Source organism: Danio rerio, chromosome 9 (genome assembly GCF_049306965.1).
Source record: "Danio rerio strain Tuebingen ecotype United States chromosome 9, GRCz12tu, whole genome shotgun sequence".
Taxonomy (NCBI): Eukaryota; Metazoa; Chordata; class Actinopteri; order Cypriniformes; family Danionidae; genus Danio; species Danio rerio.
Genome location: NC_133184.1, coordinates 40337596 through 40358894, shown reverse-complemented (window position 1 = coordinate 40358894; position 21299 = coordinate 40337596). Strand labels below are relative to the sequence as shown.

General features: G+C 37.7%; 2 protein-coding genes across 8 annotated transcripts in view; both read right to left on the bottom strand.

Moving 5' to 3' along the window:
• Window positions 1–2926, bottom strand: part of slc12a8 (solute carrier family 12 member 8) — a 39487-nt gene extending 36561 nt beyond the window's left edge. The window contains exons 1-3 of one of the 5 annotated variants that reach the window (XM_073911399.1): window positions 2844–2926; window positions 614–702; window positions 353–466 (exon numbers count right to left, since the gene is read on the bottom strand). In XM_073911399.1, the coding sequence (XP_073767500.1) occupies window positions 353–403 (51 nt within the window). In that variant the 5' untranslated portion in view covers window positions 404–466; window positions 614–702; window positions 2844–2926. Of the gene's footprint in view, window positions 1–352; window positions 500–613; window positions 703–2843 lie in introns of those variants that run through there. The other 4 variants (XM_005167802.6, XM_073911397.1, XM_073911398.1 and 1 more) reach the window with 4 other exon arrangements.
• A 1528-nt stretch (window positions 2927–4454) lies between these two features.
• On the bottom strand, window positions 4455–21171 carry znf148 (zinc finger protein 148). Of its 3 annotated transcripts, none has more exons than NM_001080180.2 (7): window positions 21034–21171; window positions 15272–15719; window positions 12005–12130; window positions 11595–11718; window positions 11422–11505; window positions 11143–11261; window positions 4455–10272 (listed from the first exon to the last, which is right to left on the bottom strand). In NM_001080180.2, exons 2-7 carry the CDS (start codon window positions 15629–15631, stop codon window positions 8659–8661), a joined length of 2427 nt encoding a protein of 808 aa, NP_001073649.2. In that variant the 5' UTR covers window positions 15632–15719; window positions 21034–21171; the 3' UTR covers window positions 4455–8658. The 3 variants fall into 3 exon arrangements, with proteins under 3 accessions (NP_001073649.2, XP_068079501.1, XP_073768100.1); XM_068223400.2 differs by having other exon boundaries at window positions 19722–21166; XM_073911999.1 differs by lacking the exon at window positions 21034–21171 and adding an exon at window positions 19722–19761 and having other exon boundaries at window positions 12005–13010; window positions 13827–15719.
• Window positions 21172–21299: the final 128 nt, after the last annotated feature.

The following is a 21299-nucleotide window of genomic DNA, read 5'->3' as shown; positions in this document are numbered from 1 at the left end:
TGTTCATTTAGATCGACTGGAGTGATCAACTCTTTTTCTACGCAGTGATATCTGCATAAAATATAATAAATTACCAGCATATATAAATATGATGGAGCGAAAATAAAGGTTAAATAAACAGTGCTATGTGGTTTTCTTGGGAGTCAGAAAATATTTGAATATGGAAATTGAACAAGTAAACGTAAACTAACAATTTAAAATATATAATAATTGTATACAATTTTATAATAATAATATTTGATCATATTTATTTTTAGTATTGCAGATACACACATATTGATGTCAATGCTCAAACAATATATTGTTCAGCTCTAACCTCAATCATCCTGAAATCTATGATAAAACAACTTACCACAAGCCAGCCAGTCCGTAAGAAGAGCACCACTCCAAAGATGTTGATCATGCAGGTAGTGAAGACTCCATCCCAAGTGCCGAAAAGCACAGGTTCCCAGACAAAAAGCTGCACCTTCCACCAAGGTTGAGCATTAATCTGGGAACCCTACACAAACCAGTGTCACTCAAATCTAAATAAATCCCTATTAATGCCTGTTCCCCCACCCAATCTGCAATAGCATCTAAAACATTACCATTTTAATTGCATGGCAAAACTTACAGATTGAACATTACCTGTGCGTCTTCATGAAATAACTCTTGCACTTGAGGACTCATTCTCTCTCCTGGGTAAGGTTACAGTAGCTGGATCTGAGGAAAGAAAGCATTTTCTGTCAGTAATTTGAAGAGCCCTAGAAGCCAGTTTTAATAATATTTGGCAAGCAGGAAGCCTCAACCGGAAATTTAATATTTTTTAATATTTTAATATTTTGTATCCCTATGATGTTTGTACCCTGCTGAAAAAACAGCAAATGCTAGTAATGTATGTTTTGATGCTGGTCGTAATACTGGTCAGGACTGGGCATGGGCCGGTGTAAGATTCTGACGTTATGGATAACCTTGGATAACAATATCACGGTATCATGATATCATGAATGTCTGGGAAAAAACAAAAAATACCCCCTACAACTGCAACAAAAACTTACATATGCAGTAGGAATGGTATAGCAGTAAGTGTTTTAAAACCTTGACTTTTTCAAACCGCGGTAAACCTCAAAACCGATTATCGTCCCATGTCTAGTCAGGACCAGCATTTAGACCAGCATCGAGACCAGCAAAACCAGCACTGAAACCAGCAAGACCAGCATCAAAACATACCTTACCAGCATACAGTATGCTGTTTTTCAGCAGGGTTATAAACTGCCTTAATGTAAAAACAACATTGAATTGACATCTAATAAGTCAGTTACATGACTGCCCTGTAATACATTTTTTTTCTTGTGCTAATTTTAGAAATCATTTTTATGTCGAGACGACACATCAAAAAACGCGTCAAAAATGCAAATCGATTTGTTTTCAAAACCTTGAGGTATATTTGACATACACACAATGATGCATATTGACCGCCAAAATAACGACACCAAAAGAACGAATTACACAAAAAGTAATAATATAAAAATGATATTAATCTGAAGGCTTCAATTGCAAATTTACACTAGATTTTGTCTCCCTATGATGTTTGTAAACTGCCTTGATGTAAAAACTGATCAAATTGACATCTGGTATTTGTGTCAAAAACACATCAAAAAGCGGTTACAACTGCCCTGTAACAAAATTTCTGACGTGTTTCTCTACATCAAATACTTTAAAAAACTGATTAGGATTACAGTATCTGGATCTGAGGAAGGAAAACACTTTCTGTCAGCAATTTAAAGAGCCCTAGAAGCTGGCTTTAATAATTTTTGCCAAGCAGGCAATGTCCACCCCAGCAGGTGCCTTGATGTTAAAAAGTATGACGTCAAAATACGTCAAGAATGCAAATCGACTCTATGTCAAAACCTTGAGGTGTATTTGACATCCACACAAAGATGCATTTTGACCACCAAAATAACGACTCCAAAATAACTAATTAAATTTTGAGTTAATCTGAAAGCTTTAATTGCAAATTTACACCAGATTCCTACAATGCTAAACTGCCTTGATGTAAAAACGACATGACATCTAATATTTGCAGTGAAAACACTTCACGGTTTCATGAAAACACTTCACGGTTTCATGACTGCCCTGTAATAATTTTTGAGGTGTTTCTTATGCTAATTTTAGATATTAATTTTTATGTCAAAACGACATCAAATATGACGTCAAAAACACGTCAAAGATACAAATCGATTTGATTAAAACCTTTATATTTGACATCCACGCAAAGATGCGACCACCAAAATAACGACGCAAAGAATAGAACATTTGTATTATCCTAAAAGGTTCAATTGCAAACCCCCACAATACTTTTAAACTGACTTCATGTAAAATTGACATCTAATATTGGCATAAACACGTCAAAAATCGGTTACATGACTGCTCTGTAAGAATGCCAATTTTGGATGTCGTTTTGACATCAAGTAATTAGTTAACTGACATCAAATTGATTTGCATTCTTGACGTGTGTTTTTATTATTTTTGTCGTTTTGACATCAAGGTGTTGAACGTAGCGTGGTCCACAAAATCTGTTAATAAATTACACGTTGGGAACTATTAATAATCAACAGCCCATAGACATTCCGCATTTGAACCACATTAAACTACTTCAAAATGAAAGGCAAACAAACTTAGGAAGTTCACGTGAGTATAACTACAGACGGGTAAGTTACTAAAGTAGTACAAAAAGGTAGTTTACAAATCTCAAGTCTACAAGAAATGCAGCGACCATCGAGACTACATAAACATGTAAAGTGCTGATTTGTGATATAAACGGTAAAATTATTGCGCAATCATAAAGACAAACGCACACATACCTGCGCTGTGCTCCCGGATGCAGGAGCAGGTGGAGAATGTGGGAGAGACACGAGCAGTGCACACCTGAGGAATTGCGTGATCCGAATCATTTCAGCGAATCGGTTCTTTTGAACGGTTCGTCTATTCTTTTACCTAAACGTTCGTAAGCAATAGTCCTTCTGCTACGTTCTTCTGCTTCCTACAAAGTTCTAAATCTTTGCTGCTGAAGTAACTTAATAAACTGCCCCATCATTCAACGCCGTTTATTAGTTAAAAACTGAGTTGTATTCAGTTTTATATTTGAGCTGCCTCGCCAGCTGTCTTTGTACTGCTGTTATTAATGGAAACGCAACGTGTTCAAATAACGTCATTAAACAAATATCTGTTCTGTCAGCGCCACCTCAGGTGTGTGCTGTCAGTGTAGCTCTCTTGTTTTTCACTGTTCTTCAGCCGCTGCTTCTTTTTCCCTTCATTTATGTACGAATAAACGATTACAGGGGGGAATGTCACAGTAGAGATTCTCTTCATATGAATTAAAATCCTTGGTCATGTATAAACTAATACATAATTTGAAAGTGTTTAAAAGTTTTTCAGCGAATCGGTTCTCTGGAACGGTTTGTCTATTATTATTTTAAAAATTTATCATTTGAAAGTTTGTTTCCTTCTTTCAGCAGCAACCCATCACTGGGAAACATCCATAAACACTCACACACATACACTGTGGCCAATTTAGCTTACCTAACACAGTGGCGAAGTGGGTTGCCTCACAGAAAGGTCACTGTTTCGTGCCTTGGCTGGGTCAGCTGACATTTCTGTGAGGAGTTTGCATGTTCTACCCATGTTCATGTGGGTTTCCTCCGGGTGCTCCGGTTTCCCCACAAGTTCAAAGACATGGGCTATAGGTGAATTGGGTAAGCTAAAATTGTCCGAAGTGTATGTGTGCGAATTTGTTGTGTATGGATGTCTCCCAGTACTGGGTTGCAGCTAGAAGGGCATTCGCTACTTAAAACATGTGCTGGATAAGTTGGCAGTTCATTCTGCTGTGGCGACCCCAGATTAATAAAGGAACTAAGCCGAAAAGAAAATGAATGAATATATGCATTGATAATCATATCCTTTGGCCAATTTTAAAGACAATTTTCTCAATATTTAGGATTTTTTTTAACCCCAGGGTGCCAGATATTGCATAGTTGTTTCTCAGCCAAAGATTGTAATGAACCAAACATCAAAACAAACATATGATTTATTATATATTTTAGATGTTGTATAAATCAAAATGTAAAAAATGACACTTATATGACTGTTTTTGTGGTACGAGGTCAAATGAGTTATTTTTAAAAGTTTTAGTAAATTATTATTTGTATATTTCATTTATTTTTGGACATTGCTTACATATTTGAAATTTCATTATTTGGAATTTTGTTATTCTTAAGGTTAAGGTCATAAAAAACGTCAATTATAAAAAAAACAACCCTACTATAATGTATTTCTTGAATCCGTTATAAAAAATTATGTTTTTTTTTTTTTGTTTAAGATTCACTCAGTAGTGCTCATACTAAGAGCCACTAGGAACCACCCATTCCTGTGGTGAGTGATGTAGATCAGCAAACATGGAAACAGCACTCAACACCTTGATGTTTTGGAAATTTAATATTACACAAGAAGAGGCACGCAATCAAAAACATCCAATCAGAACTTTCCCCCATGTCTTAGGCAAAGTATTGCATTAAAGTATATTCTATGGAAGTAACTCGGCTACAATAAAATGGATACATATAAAAATATAACCAGTGTACAAAGACAGTCAGAGGACATGCACTCCCCCAATAAAATGAAATGTCTAAAAACTATTTAGAAGAGCTCTCTTACTAAATAAAACCATTCAGCTTTCCACTCAAGTTAAACTTGGGGGGGAGATTAAGGACAACCATAATGCATTCAATAACAGATATGACCAACACCAATTTAAGATTACTCAAAACATTTAAAAAGAAAACAATCATAATTTACTATCAGAAAATAAAGCAAAAACAAGGCATTAAGCTCTTCCCTCAAACCACCATTTCACTTTCAGAAATTTCAGGTGCATCTGTAGCAGTAATTATTGATTAAATATTTTAATGCAGGAATCACGTGATATTGAAATGATAAATAACTCCTTACAATGTCTTTTTTTAATCCAATTAAAACTGCATTCAGAGGCAATTCATAGAGAGGACAGTACATTTGTCATTTTACAAACAACAACACAAACATGACTGTCACAACTGTTGTGCTGAGAGTCATCAGGGACTGTAGGAATGAGTAAATCGAAATGGCAGCAAATATTCTCAAATCAAGTTGCACTCTCTCTAAATACTACATCTCAAGAAAAGTGCACAACTTAAATTACACAACCTATTTACAGCATGTATATAAACAAAGGAATAAAGGAATGTTTAGGCACACAGAAAAATAACTGTAATCAAAAACATGGTAAACGTCTTTGACAGCCAGATCATGCAGATCATGAACAAAAAAAAAAAAATACTCACTGGACTGCTCTTGATGGACTCACGAAACAAGCAGAATGAACGTGTGTGAATTGTTTACCCAATCCTCTGAGCAAAATTTACTAGGTTCAGAGAGTATTTGGTCCCTCTTTAAATAAGGGGCAAACAGGTTAGTAATAAAAGTATAGCTGCTGTTTGCGGAGTTGCTTAATGATCCTCTGCTGAGATTTTAAGAGATTCAATGTATTGTTACAACCCCTTTTTGTCTAGGGGAGTGGGGTTGCACATTTAACTGAGGAATTGCTTATTGCAAAAATTAAAAAACAAATTGTGATACAAAGTAAAGATGGACAGCAAGAATAAGAGGAAAAATTTCATCTGATTTCATCTAAAGCTGCGGTCACACTGGACTTTTCCCTCCTAGACTTCCATTCATACGCATGCGAATGCCTCAGGCTTGAAACGCAAGCTTGTGCGACAAGTTTTGCAGTTCGCTGCGTTGGAAAGTTCAGGCTTGGTGAATTTTGACCTGCGAAATTGCATCACTTGACTGCGTGAGACCAATCAAAGATCAAAACATGACCTTTCTGTACAGAAATTTGAAATATGGACCAATCGCTCTCTTTTAAAATGTCTAATCTTCTTGTTTAATCCCACCACTTTTCGCAGCGCCATACTACAGAATTTTGCATGCACAAACTCTAGTGTGACCTCAGCTTACGGCTGTGACTGAAGTCAGTAAAAGTTTTGTGTTTCTCTTCTGTGTTTATCAGCAGGTTTTCATCATCAGTGCTCAACCATCCCCTAACTAATCTTGTCATGGTCTCATTAACTTGAGTAACTTCAACTCAATTTAGAGAGGGACCAAATTTCTAAACTGAGTAAATTTGAGGATTTTGCTGTGTACTAAACCATTCAACGATTTACATAAGAATGCTTTAAAGAAATTCAATGAGTACAGGTTGGCATGATACTATGATTATAAATCATCAAACTAAGATTAATCAAGTTACATTTAAGAGGCAAGCAGGTAAATTTCCGTAATCGGAAAAATAAAGTTTAATGTACATGATTAGTTAAAAAGCTAACATAGAAAGATGTGCAACAAACATGTTATGCTTACGTATAGATTTTAGTACAATTTTAGCAAACATTACACCATTTTTTTATTCAATAATTCAATAAGCAATCTGATTTTTGAAAGCATTTGCTAATGAATGGGGTGTTTTGAGACAAAGAAAAGGCATATGAATATGATCTCAACCATACATTCTTAAATCACCTTTGCTGATTTTGCTCTAAACTGATTATATCAGATTTCAAGATTTCACACTTAGCTTATTTGATAAGCTTATTTGGCATGCTGTCCCGGGAGAGAGCCCTGAACTTATAAGACCCTCGAGCCCTGGGCTCCCTTCCGCAAGCAGGGTGTGAGGGGAGTTTGGGCTCAGGTAGATCATGATGAACTTCCCCGACTTATTTCTGGCTAATGACAGATATAGGGATGGCTAAAGGGATATATACAGCTTGCTAAGAGCTTGACTATGATGCTAATTGGTTTGTTCAATTTACTTAGGTTGCCTGTTTTTTGGACTTTGGGAGGTAACAGGAGAACCCAAGGAAAACGAGCAAACTCCAGACAGAAATGTCATCTGGTTTAGTAGGGACTTTAACTTGCTGTGGGGCAACAGTGCTAATCACTGCGCTGCATGTCACCCATCTAAAGGAGGGGGAGTAGGGGTGTGTGGAGGAGATTCTTCAAGATGAAGGTACTGAAATAAGAAACTCTGGTCATATATAGCGAGTTAAGAATCATCTGATTGGTAAATCACTAGTAAGCTAATGCAAGACCAGCTGTGGACAATCATAAGCATGTGATCCTCTTGAAATTAGTTTTAATTAAAGTTTACTAATGGAGATGTGCATTTTACAGATGGAGGGAGGGAACTGAAAAGTGCTTTAAAAAAACAAAAAACTGCCAATGAGCTCAAAGTGCTATATAATGGGTCATTTTTTGTTTTATCAAATCTTGAGTGCATCAGGAAACTCAAGAATACAGGCTTGACCAAATAAATAAATAAAGTGATAAATGCCCTAATCGTCTTGGAACTAAGTTAGGCATAATGAAGATAACGATGAAGTGCATACCTGCTGTGTCTGTTGCCTTGGACAACAATTAAAACGACATCCTCAAAATGTGGCATACAAGAAATCAAACCGTAACGTACTGATTCTGACAGATGTAGCTTTTGCTGATTATAACCATCATTTTGATCAAATAATCTTAGGACAAAATGTGCAAAAATAATTCAAGATTATATAGTCTTATAAAATTATGGGCTAGGTCCATACAAACACAGTATGATGATAGCTGAAAATTGCTGCTTTGTGAGATTCTTTCAAGGAGCGGTGAATGCAAGAACATATGAAAGTCAATAAATGCATAAAAGATATATAGAGTAACTAGGGTGCGATAAATGTCACTATTTAATCATTGATAACAAAGAGGAACAACCTAGTAAGTGCCTTACTCAAGTCTAGGGCATCAAAGTAAGGTACTTTCAGTAACTCTCTAGACAACATGTCACGAAATTAATTCAAAAGAAAGGAAATGGATTGTAATGAAAGGTTAGGGCAGTTTCTATTAGGTCACTCAGTTGAGAACTGAACACTAACAAGTGGCTAAATCTGATTTTTTAAAGTCCATGTGAACCAGAAGTGGCTGAGACTTTTATTCCAGTATGTTGATGTACTTCCATTTTTGCAATGTACTTCATTGCAACCTACCAGTAAGGGGCCGTGGTTAAGAATATTGCTATGGATCAAGTTGACGTCAACAGAGAAGGATCGCCACTACAAATGTAGAAGCAAATGGTCAGACTTTGACTAAAGATTACCAAAACAAACAAAAAACATTCAGTGGATTAACCTGCACAGATTAACTATAACAATTTAAGATAGCAAAGTAAACATAGTCAATTTTGATTTCACACGGACTTTAAAATTTTCTCTTGGGAAAGATACTTTAACCCAATAAATTCACACTACTACATAAAGTAGTAAACTGAATGCTTGATATCTGGAACGCAAAGACTAACCAAGTTGGTGAGCCATAGTGTGTCCATGCACTACAAATAATGCAATGACACAGAATATTCTATGTTCTACATTAGAATAATGAAACTTAATGTGCACGTGACTCAGCTCCCTTGATTCTTACACAGGCGTGATTGTTTAGAGATTGAATTGGAAAATCATAAGTATTTGCACAGAGATCACATTGCCTTCACTGACAGAACTATAAAGTGCCTTTTAAATGCTTCAAATCGTTAAAAGCTTTTGTTCAGCCAAAGGTTTGGCTGCTTGTAGCATCTGGTGATGAAGTTAGTTGAGTTCTTGTTTCATTAACCAGAGAGAACTCTGGGAAGTCCGCCCCTCCATGACCTCTCAGGGTAACTTGTCCACTGGCAATGCTAAACTGTGGGGATATTCCAGATCGAGAGCTTGGGAATTGAGATCGAAAGTTCTGATCGAAAGTAGTGATCTGAAATGTCTGGCTGATGCTTTGAGGGTCAGTCTTTTTGGGAGAGGTCACTTGGTCGAGGAAGTCCTCGGTTGGTGAAACTGAGGAAGGGTTTGTCTCATCACCTGAAAAGGAGAAGGAGTGTTGGGTATCTACTAAAAGGTTAAAGTTAGGTTTCTCCAAGGTGGATCTTAATGGAGAGTTCATGGTCGGTCTGAACCGGGGTGGGGAGGTGAACTGCTTCTCTGTGGAGAACAAAGGCTGACCAGCGAGACTGGCACTGTCATTTACAAAAGTAAGACTCTGGTTGTTAAGGTAGGTGTCGTTCTGACTGGTCCTTTCCAGTGCCTGCTGGAGAAACTTGGAGTACTCCTGCAAAAGGCTGGCCTTCTCAGTCGGAGGTGCTTGTGAACTGGTTACCAAAGCTTCCGCGGGGCTACTCTCATCAGAAGAGTTGATGGAGATGCTGGATGTGACCTCAGTGTCTGCCACACTAAAGGAAATCTCTGCCTGCCCATTGGCCTTATTGGAGTAGTGATCAAGAAGCGTCTGCAGGACTTCATCTGGAAGCACGTTTTTCTCATTACTGGACTTTATTTCCACGTTTAGCGTCTGAGTCTCAGAGAGGATTGTGGCAGGAACGGTCTCATCGATGACAGTCGCTACAGATGCTTGAGTGACAGATGACTGTGATACGATGCTGCTCACGTTGAGCGCATAGTCTCGACTAGTGTTCGCCGTAGCTGCCTGAAGATATCGCCTTTTCTTGACAAACTGCATGGCGTCGTCATAGTTTGTGCTGCTCCCTGTAGGTTTCGCTTGTCCTACTTGTAGGGCTTCAACTGACTCCATGTCAGGATTGGTCTCTACATCCAACAAACCTTTGTTATCCACAATCTCAAATGTGTATCTTGTTACTTTGCTCTCTTCGAATGAGGACAATGGAGAGAGACTCTGGGACTGCTCTAGAGCCTGCTGTTTGAAACCTCTTCTGCTAGCAATTTTCTTTAAGACTAGTTTTGGAGGACTGATAATTTCATCGTTGGATTCCTCTCCTGCAAGATGCCTGCTGCCAGGTGGGGAATCAGGGAGCTCCACAGAATAATCGGTCACAACATATTCATCCTTCACCTTGGTGGCTACAGCATAAAGAGGAAGACACTCACTTTTGGCAAGTCGATCTTCCGTCTTTTCATCCATATCAGCTTCAACCACTTTATCAACAGCAGGGTTTGTGATTGAGGCCCGACTTTTATCAGAGGTCTTCTGACGTTTCTTCTTGGGAAGGGTGCAATCCTTAGCAGGAAAAGAGAAGCCCAAGTTCTCTGGAGTGCGAAGAGGACTATCTTTGACAGCTGTTTTCTGCACCTTCCTGTCTTTATTCTCATGGCACATTCTTCTGTGCTTCAGTACTCTGTCAGTTCTGGAGAAGAACTGTGGGGGAAAATACGATTACAGTTGCATACCAAAACCCATAATATATATCTAAACACAGACCTCAGGGCCACTTAAACGCCTGAGTTGGTACAGGTATTGTAATGCTGCGTTCACACCACTAGTGAATGAAGGGTGAATGCGTAAATGATTTACATTTTAAGTCAATGCAAAGATGTGAAAACACATCTTGTGGCTCGTTTCGCGCAAATGAGGTGGCGCAAATAACGCGATTTGCACGAATGAAGTGGTGCGAGTTAAGCGTTTTTCAGGTTTGACACTCGAGTTGAAAAAACTGAACTTCAGCGAACATTTGTGCCACATTACCCAATCAAATGTTTTCTCTTGTAGGGGCATGATTATGATGTAATGCCTGTTGTTGGTGTCCTGAGGGGAAATCCTCTTGCCGTTCATCAAACTGAGCTCGGCTGAAGCACCGCTGGAAACCTCCATCATCCAGGTTCTCAAACTTGAGGAGTTGATGAACTCACAGAGCTGGGTGCACCTCTGAAAGATCTAGTGGACTCAGACATGACGCCGAACAAATCTATGCTGTTTTTCAGCCTAAATAAAGCACAGCTACTATTTCAATAAAATCCATGTTAGCCATTTAGCAACAAAGCTAAAGTCACCGAGCAGACAGATGTCCTGCACATGATGCAAATTCAAGTCTATTGTGAAGTAAATTTGACATGCGAATAAAGCAAACTTGGCGCGCAATGAAGTGAGTAAACAAAATGTTCACGTGTCTATTTACATGCTAATAGTGCAATTTGTTTGTGCATGCCACATCTGGTGTGAACATAGCATCAAAATCACAAACAAAGCCAACCCTAAACATTTTCATAATATTGCCAGTCAAAATATTACCTGATGGCAATAGTCACACTGATAAGGCTTTTCTCCACTGTGTGTCCTCTTATGTCTCTCCATGTGGTACTTCTGTATAAATTTCATTCCACACTCATCACAGCGAAAGGGTTTTTCTCCTACAAAAGTTAAATGACAGGATTTTATAAATGATATAACAAACTATTTAGGCAAATTGAGTAAGCCTGAAAGTTGATATAAAATGGGGACTTTGCAAGACTGCTTTTATAAATATAGGTAAGTGAACACAAGTATAAAGAAATGACACGTTTTGCTAACCTGTATGGATCTTCTCATGTCTCTGAAGCAGGTACTTCTGAATAAAGCGCATGTCGCATTGATTGCACTGGAAAGGCTTTTCACCTGCAAATAGTACATTTTACTTCATAGTTTTGTTCTTTATATAACTATTACTCCCACAGGACTAGGGTAAGGAATACTACATCACTTACCCGTGTGAATGAAGACATGTCTCTGCAAATGGTAGTTTGTCCGAAAAGCTGCATTGCAGTGCTCACAGATATGAGATTTTGGGTTCTGGTGTCCAAGTGAGCCATCTTCGTTTATAGTGAGAATCTAACAAGATGGAGAAAATAAAGTTCACAACAACTTCATATTTCATGTATGTGCTCCTTTAGTGTTATGATACTGGGCGGTCAATAAAATGACTGATAATGAATGTCAGTTTATCTTACACTGCATTATAGTTTGTAGGGTTATTTTTAAGTGTACACACAATCAGCTCAAAGGGACCACTCAACAAACTCATCACAAGTTGTTCAATTTCTTTTTCACAAATGTTCTTTCACTATTGAAGGACAGAGATCATTTATAGAGAAATCTTGAATGGATTATATTAAACCTTTGCAGGCGAGCGCTGCTTTCTCTTCTTCTTTTTGTGACAGTCAGATGGGTCCCTCCCTGGTTTCTTCTCCTTTTTATTTAGAATCAATGAGTCTGGCACTTTCATCTCCTGCTTTATATTTACCTAACAAACAAAAAAACAACAACAAAAATCATTCAGTCATTCATTTTCGTTCGGCTTAGTCCCGTTATTCATCAGGGGGTCACCACAGCGGAATGAACCGCCAACTTATCCAGCATATGCTTTAAAAAGTGGATGCCCTTCCAGCTGCAACCTGTCACTGGGAAACAACGATAATCAATATTTTAAATTATGCACTAAAGGTTTGAGGATTTTGGATACATCATAAATAAGTACTTTTTTTTTAAAATGAAGATTTTAATCCGTTTCTCACTTAATGTGCATAAAAGGGTGTACTCATTCTTGAACTAGGGTTGGGCGATGTCTAATGTGAAACATCGCGATGAACGATGAATTAATTATTTGTAGCCTGCCGTTTCAACTACCTGACCTCTTGGTCAACTACCTGAACAAATGGTCTTTGTTTTACCCATAACCAAATCATAAATAAATAAAAATAAGTTACACACCAATTGCCACCTGTCAATAACTGTTTCCGCGGGACTCTGGCATGAATAGGCAGAGTGATCTGTGTCATTAAATAGGCGTTGACAAACTTGGTTGGTAAAAAGGTGCACAACCAACAGGAACAAGCCAACAGTATCTGAGGTTTTTACTAAAATGACTAAGTACAGGCGTGAAACCGATAGTTTGAAGCAGTGTATTGACAGTGACACAATACCTGATAGGTTTAAAAGACGTTAATGACAAGATTAATTAAATATCACTTTTAATAACAATAGTGAGAAGCGATCCAGCGATACATCCTTGATAAACTGTCCGACGTGCTAGCTGACTGCTGGAGCTCAGTCAGACTCGCGTATATGCAGCAGCACAACAGAGTGGCTGTTTCTCAATATGCGTTCTTCAGCGGTCTTGCGTCCTCGTGTTCTCGTGCAACGTCATCATCAGCTGCCCAAGCTCAGTTCCAATACTTAAAGGGCCATGAAACCCCCTCGTTTCAGCAGGGTGTTTTCACACCTCTACGTTGGAAAAAGTCAGAAAAGTAGGCGTGTCCAGCTCTGTTTAGGGGGGAGTGTCGGAGGAACTAAAGTGGGATGGTGTGGTAGTGTCTATTTGGGCATGCGCGAGTTTCAGAGTCAAAATACACACACAGGAGAAAGTAATGGTGTTTAACCTACATGGACATTTGTAGGCGAATTATTTGCCAAATTATTAAATGTTGGACTTTAACTGCAGTTTGGCTCTTTGATTCAGGGAATTCATTCATGCCTCTCGCGACAAACAAGATATTTGATTCGAGGAACTGCTCTAAGCGTGTATTTTTCATGCAATGTTTAATACCGCACGGCGAATGATAGAAAAAACCCTCTGCATTTCCCGGAAACTTAGATGCTCTCAGCAGGTGAGTATGAGTGTGGTGCTAACATGTTTACACTCGGTGCAATAGTTAACTTAGTTCGATACGAACAAACTGAATAAACAAAGAGCACTGGTCGCTCACTTACCAAATCTGTAGAGACAGGACAATCACCAGCAACTAGAGCCGCGTCTTTATGAAGAGAATACTACAAGGGAATCTGGATCTCAGCGTTTGCAGATGAGAACAGCTCTCAGGTAAACAATAATCCTCCTTAGACATGTAAGTTATTGTTGTCGAGCGTCGCGTACACTGTTAATCCACACGTGACTCCAGTTGAGCTCCCACAGAGAGAAAATGAAAACAAAACTTAACGGCAGCAAACTATAAAAGCAACACTTCACGCTTGTTTTGCCAACACAACGTGGCGTCTTTGTCGTGTAAACACGGTGACACTAATGAATATTAATGAAGTTGCACAATAGAGCGAGCTGATTGGTTTGAACCAAGCCTTACTCATGCATTAATGCATCACACTGTAAGACGTAATAAGACACTCTGGTACAGACGTCCAGTCTGCACGCTGGAATACAACGCTATTATGTCATGACCGTGACGCAGCTTCAAAAATTTGTTTCAAACCGGAAGTACGAATTTGCTTGAAATAACGCAAAAACAACCAATTTACACTTTTTAGTGAAATATAGGTGTCCTAATAGTGTTTTTAGCAGTGTGGGACACATATACGACTGTCAACAGCTCAAAAAATGTGTTTTGGTGTTTCGTGACCCTTTAAGACCGCAAGTACGGAGGACGCGTGAAACTTATGATCTTGATATCTAGGACGCAACGATGCAGACTTGAGCACCGAACTCGCTCTGGAAGTCCCAGAAGTCATTGCGACTGGAGGTGGGAAGCGCAGCATTTTATTTAGATTTATTATTAAAGTTCAGAGATATGACTTATTTACCTCAGGAGTTTCCCTAAATGAAACAGTGAAAGTAAACATTACCATGGACATCTTAATAAAGGAATAAACACATTAAGGGTGTTTGTTTGCTGAAATTCGTATTAAAATCTGTTTTATTTATATTGTGCAACATAGATTTATAATGTTTTATGCACAGTATATATTTTGAAAAGGGGAAAAACAATAAATCGTTGTATGAGTGCTGTAATGTTTAAATAATTTACCGCTTAAAACACGTGAAAGTCATGTGACCATCAGAAAGAACGCAGCATCTCAATTCTCAAAGGACCCGCTTTCTGTCCTTGCGGTCTCCTGAGTTCGTTCTTCTGAGGATACCTGGCAAGACCGGTCTCCACAAGAACACAAGTCCGTTCTCTGTGTTCTTGGAATTGAGAAACAGCCACTGTGTTTGTGTGTGTGGTCACGTGATGTGCATTTTCAACAGTACAATGTGGACGTGGATCATTTGCGTTCTAAAATGTCATTTTAAAATAAAGACTTATTAGTGTAAACGGGGCCAAAGTGTGTATTTTTCGCCAACAACTTACTGCTGCGACAGGGGCGGGGCGGAGGATCACAATGTTGGCTCAGCATTGTGACGTCTCTATCGGCGACGGACGATGGCATTATCTATCGACCCAACCCTATCTTGAACCATGAGTATCTCCAAAACACCACAAATACTACAATAAAACTTAAATACATTTTGTAAAGTTTAACAATAAAATTCAATTTGTTTACAATAAATTATTTACTGAAAATAAATGCACACTTATTTTACCCGACATTTACTTTTTTTACGTGGACTGACAAAGCTGCACAAGTACAAGTGACTGATCAACTGCACACTTACCGGCATACTGAGTGTATAGTGTAATTTATTGGAGATTCGATGTGAGAAAGCTGCTTCATCCTGTCCATCATTTTTGACCGTCTCCTCATGCACCATCAGGTCATCCTGAGATATCAGGTCATGTGAGGTCAGGCCTTCACCTGCCAGGTCATCGTCATCATCCTCCTCCTCATCCTCGTCATCATCATCCTCTGCCAAAAGTGGATGATTCGCCAAGCTGCGCTCCCCAAGAGTCATATCCAAACTGCCTCTTCTTCCTCTTCCATCCACCCTCGAGGGTCCCAAACCTCTGGAAGGGTGTTGAAGCCCCACAGGGCTATATTTCAAAAGCATGCCCTCCAGCTTGTCATCAATGTTCATCGCTGAACGCTGAGCAGTTGTGCTGAAGTTACAGAACCAACATAGGGATTCCAATCAGCAGTCAACACGGCACCTTTCCAACGTCAACCTGACAGAGAGAAACAACAAATTTGAGTATAAATTAAACACAACCTGGTGGATTCATGTCCTCCAGCATGATTTGAAAAAAATCCAAAAAGCATCTTGTGCTTTAATGAATACAAATACAAGTTGTGTCCCAAATGACACTATACTGTAATCAACATTTGAAGTGGATCAAAAACGTTTTTCAAAATTGTTCATAAGACAAGATTGAGTGCTGTTCGGTAGTTTAAAGACAACTTTGATGCAAGGTTTTAAACCACTTCAAATGTTGACTACTGTACACTATACCCTTATACACTTATGCACTGAAGTGTGTCCCAAATAGAACACTAATGTTTTTCTACTAACCAGAACTTAAAACCATTTCCCAGTTGATGTTGAACGGTCACCAAATTATTCAAATAAATGACCAAATGAATAAGCAGTACCAATAATATGTACAACCAAATTCACCATTGGGACTTTAATTGCTTAAGTCATTGTGAATTCAAAATAATTTTTTTTTTTTTAGATGTTAGTATCAGTATGTTAGACTTAAGGATATCTAAAAGATACTATGCTTCAAAACGGTCACATAATTCGCATTAGGAAGATAGAAAGCTTGCAGTTGGTCACTTCTGCCTAAATGGATCAACATTTTTAATAGAACCTCATATTTCAGTTTCTCATCAAATCATCTGACCAATCAAATGCTCAGCTCGGTAGTATCTGAAATGTCCCGCCCCCTTAAGACATAAGGTGCGTCCCAAACCGCATACTTATGCACTATTCTATGCCATTTTGTAGTATAAATACTGTAAGTAGCGCACTCACACTGAAAACTCAGAAAAGATAAAGTGCACTTTAAATACCCGGATGATGCACTTATTCGACTATTAAAAAATAAGTGTGGAATGTTGAACACTTCACACACTCAACTGCTTTGCTCAAATAGAGGAAGGTCGGAGCTACTGATAAAGGGGCGGAGCTTTTGGGCACTGATGTTGGATTAATTTATTTCTTTTGGATTGTGAAAGCAAAATTCTCCTATTAGAGTGATTAAAGCACCTCCTGATGGTGAATGCGGTTATTCTCATGATAGTTTGGTCATTTATTTCGCTAATTTGGCCACTGTTAAACATCATCTGGGAAACGGTTTGAATTTCAGCTTAGTTGAAAAAAGTTAGTGTTCTATTTGGGATGACTACCTACATAAACTACGCTGTTGAGTGTGTAAGCACATAAGTACATAGTGCATAAGTGCAGTGTATAGTGTGCCATTTGGGATGCAGCAAAATTGCTATTGCAAAAAGCGCTTAAGCTCAACCACTCTCACTGCAAAGCTGTGATAAAAATGAAACACTAGTGGCTGTTTTTTTAAAAGGGGGTGAGACTAGTCTGTCCCACCCTGTCTTCACATTTCGGTTGAAAAAAGCGAGTAAGCATCTGAGCAGTTTAGCTTCCCATTCAAAAACCCATTGACTTTGGGACAAGGGATCGCGTTACCACAAACTCATGATACTTCCACAATTTATTCTACGACATAAAACACATCAGTAACGACCCCACTCTTGATTTTTTAAATCAGTTATGCTTCTTTAAAAAGACGTTTGCTATCAAGTTGCTAAATGGGACTACAGGCGATGTCGGAGACATTACACATCATTGAGCTGATCTGTCTAGCATAGCCTGTTTAAATTTACAGCTTGTGTCGGGCATTTGGATTTGCCTGCTGTTTGGTTAAGTATTTAACAGTTTGTAGTATTTTTCTAATTGGTCATTAATACTGTGTGTAGATAAGGCTTTCCCTTTCAGAGACCGTAAAAACAACGATGGATGTTTAATACCTGTATTTTAATTATTTGTTTATATAGCATGGATTATGATATACTAAATTAAGAGAGTAAATCTTTGTCATGGACCATTTTTCTAAAAATAAACTTGAAAAGTTGTAGGTAGCGTCCTGAAGTCAGTGTAGTCCGTTTATAGCCTAATGTTAGCTTTTTAGTTCTTGCATTTGCATTTAGGATCCAAAAGTGATAAAAGTTATTGCGTGTGAGGATTATCCAGTTAGACAAAACGTGTAAGTGTAATGAACTGTGTTTGAACAGAGCTTTTTATTTGCAATTTTCAAAAAGTCTATGGGAAAATCCTATAGAGATTTTATCAAGGGAACAAGTTTTATGCTAGCAGCCGATTTGCCTACAAGGTGACGTCATAGTTCCTCCACTCTATACTGGTCTAGCTTGTCTTTTTATGCACAAAATAAAGCAAAAAATAATTTTCAGCACCTGCTAGGCAAAAGAGAAGAAATGACAAAAAACCTAATCTGACTTGAAATGTCTTGAACAGTCATTGTCAGAATTGCCACTGGAGCATAATGCAATTTAATAAAGAAGCGTTCTTGCCATTTTATGTCAGATTTGTGCCTTAAGCCTCATTACAAATGAGCTGACACAAATTGGTTTGTAATATAGAATTTCTAACTGATTAAACGGGGCTTATAAGACAATTAATATTCAGAGAATATTATCAATCTAACACTGCTGGATGAGGACACAATGAATTGAATTAACTTGAACAAGGATACTATTGTCTTCTGTAGAGCTGAAATTGCGCTTGTTTCATAATTGATGAGCTTTGCATCATAGACAGTTATTTTCCTGTTTATTACTGTGAAGCAGCTTTTATACAACATGTGATGTATAAAGCGTTACATGGATAAATATGGCTTGATTTAACACTAACCATCAAACAAAAAGCAATATCATACGCTTGAAGAGAGAGCTCAATCAGAAAAGTACATTTGAAGAGTTTAGATGCAAAAATACCAAATTACCACAACTCCTGTGTGAGGACTGTAATTTTACTTTTATAGTGATGAAGTAGTTCTTCTAATTGTCTTTAAAGTGAAATAACTGAACATAAATATAGGACGCTGAGAGAAATGCTCAATTTAGGAGGACATTTTAGATGCAATTTAGAGATTTTGTATCTGAACTCTTCACTTGCTGTTACAAGTTGTTCTGTAGGTGATTTTGTTCTCCGTAAAACCTGATGATTTATCTTAAACCGTGGTCATTGATGATTTATAAAATGCAAGTCAATGGCTACTAGGGCTGCATGATAATGGAATAATCTAACATTGCAATATTTTTTTTTATTCTGCGATATAAATTGCGAAATTAATAAAATTTGACTTGAAAAACTACTTGAAAACAATTGCCTATTTTTGACTGATCGGAATGATTCTGTATAGGAGTGCAAACAATATAAACAATCTACAGGTACAAATTAAAAAAACAAAGATACAAATTAAAATATATTTTTAGATGTGTTTGTTTAATAAAGTGTTTTGTTTTCTATGGAGTTGAACTGGTATACAGTAATTAAATAATCAAATGTATAATAACATTGTATAATCTTTTTATAAACAATTCAATTTCAATAAAATTAATCATTGCTATTTGCTAGTTTGTCAAAGGTACAAAAGGTAGTTTCTTAAGCCTGAATGCTTTTAAAACCCTCATTCACACTGAGAGTCACACTGACAGGCCTCAAAACACTTATTTATATCCATTGAATATAATAATCCACCAAACGCATATATATATATTCTATCCATTATTAAAATCCAGACTCCTGGTAATTATTTTCCATATGGAATGATAACAATATCGTTATTTATCGTTCTTTTATAGCGATAACAATATTTTGTACGGCTGGGTGATTTGGCCTAAAATCTAAATCTCGATTAATTGAACATTTTAATTTGAATAATAATGAACGATTATTTCATCTATTTTAAGTTTTTGCCATCATAGTTTACAAGTTACATATAGTGACAGGTTTTGTACAGTAATGTATAGTTGTAACAGTTGTGAAGTGTAGTTAAAGTTTTTTTGAGAGGTGCGGGTGTATGTAAAGGCTGTGCTGGATCATATTGCATGCGTTTGGCAGAAGCATAATATCATAATATTATAATAATTATGTATAATAATATAATAATAAGTATAAATCAGCTCACCTTAACAGAATGGGGTCATGGTGACTCCACACACGGGCCGCTAGGGAAAGTATATGAAAAAATTGACCTGGCAAAATTAGAGTTCTGAATTATAGTTTCTGAATGTCGATTTCGATTGCTTTTCGATTAATCGCCCAGCCCTAATATTTCGCTACTAGTTGTTAATGCTTCCATATTTAAAAGAGTACACAAACAATTACTGAAGCCACAAAAAATAAAGGGTCCATTTAAAGGAAACACTTTCAGCCGATAAAGTTTTGGTGGCTGTAAAAACTTGGTACATATTCGGTACAATATCAACACACTTTTAAATTCCTATTGTTGCACATTTCTGCTGTGTGATTGGCTCTTAGATCAATTTATAGTAAAAAAAAAAAAAGTCCAGAGCTTATGATTGTTATTGGCAGAAGTTGTATCGTGATTCAATATAATAACGTTTATCAGCCTGGCCCTACCTACAGTACATTTCCGATGGCTGAAAGGTGAATAAATAAACAGCTAAAATTTATTTTTGGGTAGCTTAACCAAATAAAGATTTTTCAGCTATATTTCCCAATGTTATTGACCTCATATTGTGCATCCATTTTTTTTAAACATGCCTGATCATGATGAATTATTAAGCCAGGATACAAATGAACATTGTAAAACATCTTTACACATAATTATTTGCTTATTCCACAGGCCAATAGGAGCATATTACGGCATGCATATGGTAACTCTTTGCCTCTAACCAGATGAGACAGTGACTACATATACAAGACATTTGTTTTCATATTGAGTAGCTAAGCCAAATCTGACCTTAATAAAGCAAAAACTATATATTAGGTATCGTTTAGATGAAAAAAGAACTACACTAAACAAACACTTCAATTTGGTCAGACTTTGAAATTGTCAGGTAATACACAATATGACAAGTCAATCATTAATCTATACTTATGGCGACCCACAAAATAACCGCATATTTGAGTGTAAGCTTTACTCATGCAAGACTTGATAATAATACAGAAGTCTACGAACTACAAAATGAACTGAAAGTACCGGACTGTGTTTACAACAACACTCCTTCACAACACTAGCTGCCTGTTGCCGCTGTCACAGATCTAGCTGCTCGTTTCATTTGACGTAAGCTTAACGACACTAACGTATTTTAATAACAGCCTCGACGGATTTTAACATGTTAACGCAGAGTTTCAAATCGGCCCGATCTCCATCTCTAATATGCTGCCATTTCATCGCGCGCACAGAGGTCGGACTGCAGACATTTTGACGGCGGTTTGTCCCACAGTGCCCCGCGGATGAAAAGTATACGTACCGCATGTGTCGTCAGTGCGACGCTGGCTGCGGGTTCGAGCCGCTCATGACGTGTTTGTCAAACTTTACTGTGGTGCTGCGGCTAGCATACGAGGCTAGCGAGCTACATTCCATCTGCAGCTGCGCAGTGATGCATTCTGGGATCGCAGCGGACCCGCTCAAACGAGACTCAAGTGGCTGGTGGAGTTTGCTTGTTTTTAAGTATATTTTAAGCATTTTGTAGCGTTAATAATTTACAAGGTATATTCTGTCAACATTATTCGATGC